The sequence below is a fragment of the Aptenodytes forsteri genome, unplaced genomic scaffold, assembly GCF_000699145.1.
Source record: "Aptenodytes forsteri isolate BGI_AS27 unplaced genomic scaffold, ASM69914v1 Scaffold274, whole genome shotgun sequence".
NCBI lineage: Eukaryota > Metazoa > Chordata > Aves > Sphenisciformes > Spheniscidae > Aptenodytes > Aptenodytes forsteri.
The window spans coordinates 423,868-429,879 of NW_008795101.1; the positions used below are offsets into that span (position 1 = coordinate 423,868).

Sequence of the window (6,012 nt, forward strand, 5' to 3'; positions counted from 1 at the left end):
CCCCCCCCTTGGTAAACTCTTTCTACACATAGTTGCTGGCTGGCGCCAGCCCGGGGCACCCCTCGGCCTCCCGAGCGCCAACAAAAGCCGGCTGGCGCGGAGAGTGGGAGGCTCAGCACCCCCCGACCCGTTTGATCGGAGCCTAATTGGGGCGAGGGTGCTCCCCGCCCCCCCCCCCCCCCCCTTCCACCCCCCCCCCACCACTCCCTGGGTCCCTGGGGCTGGTGGGTTATGCGAATTATTTAAATGAGCTAATTTGCATGGGGTGGCACTGGCGCATCCCAGAGCATCGTGGTGGGGGATGTTGGGGTACACTCGCAGGAGGGGTCGGTTGCCACTTCCCTCCCATGGGTGCCCCGCTGCCACGCTGTGCTTAGTGCAGAAACAGGCAATACTTCTGGCCCAAAAAAATGCCATTTAAATGCAGGAAAGCCGTAGGAGCGCTGAGCCGCCTGCCCTTCCCTCTTTATTGGTGCTTTCCCCGGTTGAGACCTGGTGGAGCACGCCCCGCATCATCTGTGGCCTGGGGGCACGTGGGGCCACATTTGGGAAAAATCCAAGCAAAAAGGCATTTCCCCCCCCCCCCCCCAGATCCCAATCCTGTCCTGAAATCGCTCGCTGCCCAGACGGGGCCAGCACAGCCCTGTGCCTGGGGTTGTACTGGGAGGACTGGGTGCTACTGGGAGCGCTGGGGGCACTGGAGGGTTCTCCCAGCCCCTCGCAGCAGAGCAGGAGCCCTCCTGCTCCCACCCCCTCTAATCCCCTCCCGTGGGATTTGCCCCCTAAGCTGCTTATTTCTCTCTATTTTCCCTAGGCCTGAACGAACCCAAGCCTGCCCCAGCACGACGCCTCGCGCCAGCTGAGCTGTGGGGTCTGGGCACTCTGCCCCCCGGGCTGCCGGCCGGTGTCCTGGCATGTGGGGCTGGCACTGTCTTGGAATATGGGGCTGGCACTGCCATGCCAGGGGACATGGGGCTGGCACTGCCCTGGCATGTGGCAGTGGCACTGTCCCGGCATATGGGGCTGGCAGTGCCATGCCAGGGGATGCGGGGCTGGCACTGCCTGTACCTGCGGTGCGTGTACACGGGGCAGCACCAAGCTGCAGTCCTCTGCGCCAATGGTCCCAGGTCCCACACGCAGCAAGCCCCACAACCCCTGGCACAGGCCAGGATGAGACTCACCACTTCATGGCACCCGCCTCCACGCATGTCACCTCCATTCCCTCCAGACCCCGGCCCCCCAGCAGGACAGACATGGTCCCAGGGGACTGCGGTGACAAGGGGGGCCGCGCTGTCCCTCTACAGGGCGTGGGAGCCGGGGACCTCGGGACTCAGGTTCTCCTCGGGGGTGTTGACCCAGGAGCTCCCCGCTGCCCCCCAGCTCCCGGGGGGGGAGGGGGAGAGGGAGCTGCCAGGTGGTGAGGGGGAGGCTGCCAGCCGCAGGGTGGGTTTGGGGATGAGGGGCTTTCTCACGCGTACAGGGGGGGGGGGAGGGAGCTGCCAGGTGGGGGGGGGGGGGCCGCCAGCCGCAGGTTGAGTTTGGCGATGAGCGGCTTCCCCACGCTCACCGTCCGCCTCTCCTCCACAAAGTCATCCATGCCGCGGTAGCGGTATTGCAGGCAGACGGTGAACACCAGCTCCTGCTGTGGGGGCACCGGCAGCGTGGGCCCCCATCCTGGGCCGCGGCCGCGGTGTGCTCCTGGCACCGGTCCCCCACCCAGTGCGGCTCTTACCCGCAGTTTCTGCAAGCCGCAGAGCCGGCTGTAGAGGCAGCAGGAGGGGCAGCCAAGGCTCCAGGTGGGCGCCAGCGGGCTGCCCATCTCCTCCGGGCTCTCCTTGTTGGTGCACTTGAGGTCCACGTCCAGCTCCTGCCACAGACGGCATCCAGCAGTGGAAACCACCATGATCCAGCCGTGGAAACCACCATGGGCCCCCCCACCCTATTCCCCAGCATCGCCCCAGTGTGGGCTTCAGCAACCTGCTCTCACCTCTGGTATGTCGGTGAGCTTGGCCTCGCACTTGGCGATGTCCTCGGGGGTGGCCACCACGCGGGTGTAGATGATCATGATGTTGGAGAACTCAGCGGCGAAGCCCAGCTGGACGACGACACCACAGTCAAAGCGGAGGTGCCGGCTCTCCGGCAGGACTGGGGGGGTGACAGTGAGCACGGGGCTGGGACCTGCAGGTGCTCGGGGTCAGAGCTGCATCTGCAGGTGAGGTGACCGCCAGGGTCACCCCCAAGCGGGGATGCTGACATGATGCTCCTGCCACCGGGCTGGCAGCTCTGTGCCGGTGGTTTCTCTCCTCCAGGGTGGGAGGAACCCGGCAGGTGCTGCCCGCTGCCTCTCACTGTGACTCAGCGCTGTCCCCCCGCTGGGTGCCAGGTCCGGATGGGGTGGCCGCAACTCTCACCATGAGCCTTGGCCCACTGCAGGTTCCTGGCGGAGGACTCGTCCTGGCCCGAGGGGCAGATGGGGTCCGTCAGAGCTCGTCTCTCCGAGAGGTTGCTGCGGAGCTCCAGCGCCTGCCGGCCCCGTGTGATCTCCAGCGTGCCCATGTCTGCGGGGGGCACAGGGGGTTGGCGGGGGCCGCCAGGGAGGTTGCTGTTCCCTGCTGCTCCCCACTCACCCTCGGCCACCTTGTCCAGCAGCACCGTAATCTTCTCATCCTCCAGCAGCCAGTGCTTGAGGAAGGTGACGAAGACACCATTGGAGAGCTCGCCCTGGCTCAGCTCGTAGGCTTCAGCGTCCGCGCACCTGTTAGGATGGGGCAGTGGTCGGCTCCGTCGTGGGCTCCGTTGCTCCCCCAGGAACCAGCCCGCACTGGGGCAAAAGCCCTGGGGAAGCCAGAGCTGGGTGCCCACGGCTCTACCTGCTCCCATCAACCCATCCGGCCACTGTGCCGGGGAGAGGTGGAAGCCGCCGCCAGATCCTAGATGCTTAAAGCATCATCAGCCTAAATCCCTGTGCTCCGGAGGAGCCTCGGGGCTTAATCCCCTCAGGTGCTGCCCGAAGCCAAGCAGTGCCATGGGCACCTCCCTGCCCTGTAAGGGACTGGGGGCTGCCGCTCACCCACCACCTCCAGCATTGACCAGAGGGAGCGACGCTGCTGATACATGGGGCGGGGAAAGACGCGGGTGCAAATGGGGCTGAGCCCTGGCAGGGGGCTGAGCCCTGGCCCCACTCTGAGCCAGGGAGGGAGACTCAGCCCCACTGCATGAACACCCCCCCCCTCCCTGCGCCAGGGGATGGCGGGGGAGGGGACCCACGTGGCATAGCCGAAGACGATGTTGGCTGTGACCTGCAGCGCCCCGACCTGTGGGATGATGTCGTCGTTGAGGTTCCTGCGAGAGAAGTGCCGCTGGGCAGAGCCGGGACCTGCCGCCCCCTCAAAACCCACCCCAAGGCACCCCAGACCCCGGGGGCTGCCCTGTGCCCTTCTGCCCACCCATCGTGGCATATGCCGGCTCAACTGGGGCAGTGATGCTTTGGGGCATCCAGACAAAGCCAACGGGTTTGGATGGGACCCCAGGGGTGCCCCACTCCGCTCCCGTGGGGAACCAGCACCCACAGGCACCCCCATGCCAGGGCCTCCCGGCAGCTTGTCCCTAGGCTGGTGGCTGGGACCGGGTCACCTCTTGCGGCACATGTCGAGCAGGAAGATGTTGAGGCCGGTGTGGCGCTGCTGCATGCTCTGCAGCACCCGCTGCACGCACAGGCAGTGGGCCGAGGTGTAGGAGCTGGGCGCGTCGATGGGCACCATGAAGCTGTTGCCAAAATTTTCATAGCCGTGCCCGGCGTAGTAGAGCAAACCTGCCGGGAGGGGCGGAGAGCAGGTGACATCCCTTGACCTGCCGGTGCCCGCTTCTTGCCCAGCCACCCTCCAAGACCCCGCCAGCACAAAACCACCCGGTTCCCCCTGGCTGGAGCCGCCCCGGCTGGTGCCACCACACCGTATACGCCCTTGTCGAGGAGGAGGAGGAACTCGTTGACAGCCATCTGCATCTCAGCCTTGCACAGGTCCAGCAGCGAGACCACCTTGAAGTCGAGTTGGCGGAGGAGGGCGCTGAGGGCATGCACGTCCACCATGGGCGCCTTCAGCTGCTTGTGGTGCAGGTAGTGCATGTTGCCGATCAGCAGGGCCACTTTGTCGGTGGCTGCCGGGACGGGAGAGGGAGGCGCTGGGGACGGAGCGGGACACTCCTGCTGTCCCCGCTACCTTCAGCCCACAGAGGTGACACCCGGCTGTGGCCGGTGTCACTGTCCCCGGGTAGTGGGATGCCCTGTGGTGTCCCTGCCTTGCTGCTCCACTCTCCCTGGCATGCTGCACCCAAAGCACCCCTGGCCGAGCGGGGCCTCGTGGGGTGACACTGGTGACACTGGTGATGGTCACAGCCACACAGGGCCACCCACCCCTCCTGGACAGGCTCTTACCATACAGCTGGCCAGGGCTGCCGTGCTCCGGGGAGCCTGGAAAGAGAGAAACGCCGTGCCACGGCCCCGCAGTGCCCAGGGAGTGCAGTGGGCAGAGCAGTGGGGACCTGCCCACCTACCTCCATCCCCCTCCTGCCAGGAGCCTCCGGAGGCGAAGAGCCGCGGGCCTGCAGCAAAGGGGGGAGTCAGGGAGCCCCGTGCGTGGCAGCACCTGCCAGCGCAGGCTGGAGTCCCCCAGAACCATGGGGCAGCCGTGGAAAGGCTTTACGGGGGAGGCAGAGCAGAGCCAGGACACCCCACGCAGGGTAGGGGGCCATGGAGGCTTGTCCGGGGCCCTCACCGATCTCCACATCCACTTCCCGGCTCCACACCTCATGGAAGAGGTTGAACACACGGCAGGAGTAGCTGCCCCGCTCAGCCGTCGTCACCAGCTTCACCTGCCGGCGGGACGGAGTGGGCGGCTGGGGCGGTGGCATGCTGTGCTGTGCTGTGCCGTGCCGTGCCGCACCATGCCGCGCTATGCCACACCGGGGGTCCTGCCATACCTGGAGCTGGGGCGCCTGCGCACCCTCCACAGGGCACCGGTTCCTGAACCACTGGTACTGGGGCGGGGGGTTGCCGATGGCTCTGCACTCCAGTGTCAGCGTGTCCCCCTCGGCCAGACGGCACGGCCGCGGCTGCTGCAGGATCTGCAGCCCCTCCATGGTCAGGCAGTAACCGCTGGCTGCAGGGGGGGACGGGGCGGAAAATCTGGCACCCAGCCATGGCAGGGCTCCCCCGAACTGCCCCCAGGCCCCAGGTCCCTCACCCACAGGCCCTGGCACCCACTGGTGGCATGAGCCAGTGGGCACAAGGAGGACACAGGACATTTGGCTCCTCTGTGGGAACCGTCACCCCAGCAAGCCCAGAGACCCTCACGGCTGAGGCAGGGCGCAACATGGCAAGCGATGCCCTACGGGAGCCGCCCCACTCCCGATGGGGTGAGCAATGCCCTACAGGAGCCACCCTGGTCCCGACGGGACAAGCGGTGCCCCATGGGGGCCAGTCTGGGGACGCAGATCTTGGGGCCCACCTGAGCTGGGGCTGCTGCTCTTCTCCACCTGGACGTGGGCCCACCTGGAGAAGGCGAAGGCGGCCCCGCAGTTCACCCGGCAGATGTACCACTCGGGCTGGCCCGGCAGGGCAGCCGTGTCAACCACCAGCTCCGGGGCCGTGGCTCCGGGCACCTACGAGACAGGAGGGGGCCAAGGAGTTGGGGGCTCCCTCCCACCCGTCTGGGTGCCCTCGCCATGGATGGGGCCCAGGGGCCCTGCTCAACATGGCACAGCAGGACCTCACCTCGTGCTTCCCACAGAACCACTGGTACGCGAGCCCCAGCGGGCCCGTTGCCCAGCAGGTCAGGGACACCCGCGTCCCCTCTGTCACCACCTGCGACTCCGGCTGCACCGTGATGCGGATCATGTCCCGGACTGCAGGAAAGGAGAGACCAGCCTGGGCTGGCTGAGACCCCTGTCCCGCACCATCCCACCACATCCAGTTCCATCCTGTCCTGTCCCATCATACCCTGTCCCACCCCCGCC

The 6,012-nt window shown here is 66.8% G+C and overlaps 1 protein-coding gene across 1 annotated transcript in view; it reads right to left on the bottom strand.

Moving 5' to 3' along the window:
- Nucleotides 1-1,468: 1,468 nt before the first annotated feature.
- Nucleotides 1,469-6,012, bottom strand: part of LOC103897110 (mucosa-associated lymphoid tissue lymphoma translocation protein 1) — an 8,393-nt gene continuing 3,849 nt past the window's right edge. The window contains 15 exon segments of the mRNA XM_009277078.1: nt 1,469-1,642; nt 1,733-1,867; nt 1,988-2,145; nt 2,412-2,558; nt 2,628-2,755; nt 3,268-3,342; nt 3,634-3,811; nt 3,952-4,155; nt 4,433-4,468; nt 4,552-4,599; nt 4,773-4,869; nt 4,978-5,070; nt 5,072-5,163; nt 5,511-5,658; nt 5,771-5,901. Of these exon segments, the coding sequence (XP_009275353.1) occupies nt 1,469-1,642; nt 1,733-1,867; nt 1,988-2,145; nt 2,412-2,558; nt 2,628-2,755; nt 3,268-3,342; nt 3,634-3,811; nt 3,952-4,155; nt 4,433-4,468; nt 4,552-4,599; nt 4,773-4,869; nt 4,978-5,070; nt 5,072-5,163; nt 5,511-5,658; nt 5,771-5,901 (1,844 nt within the window).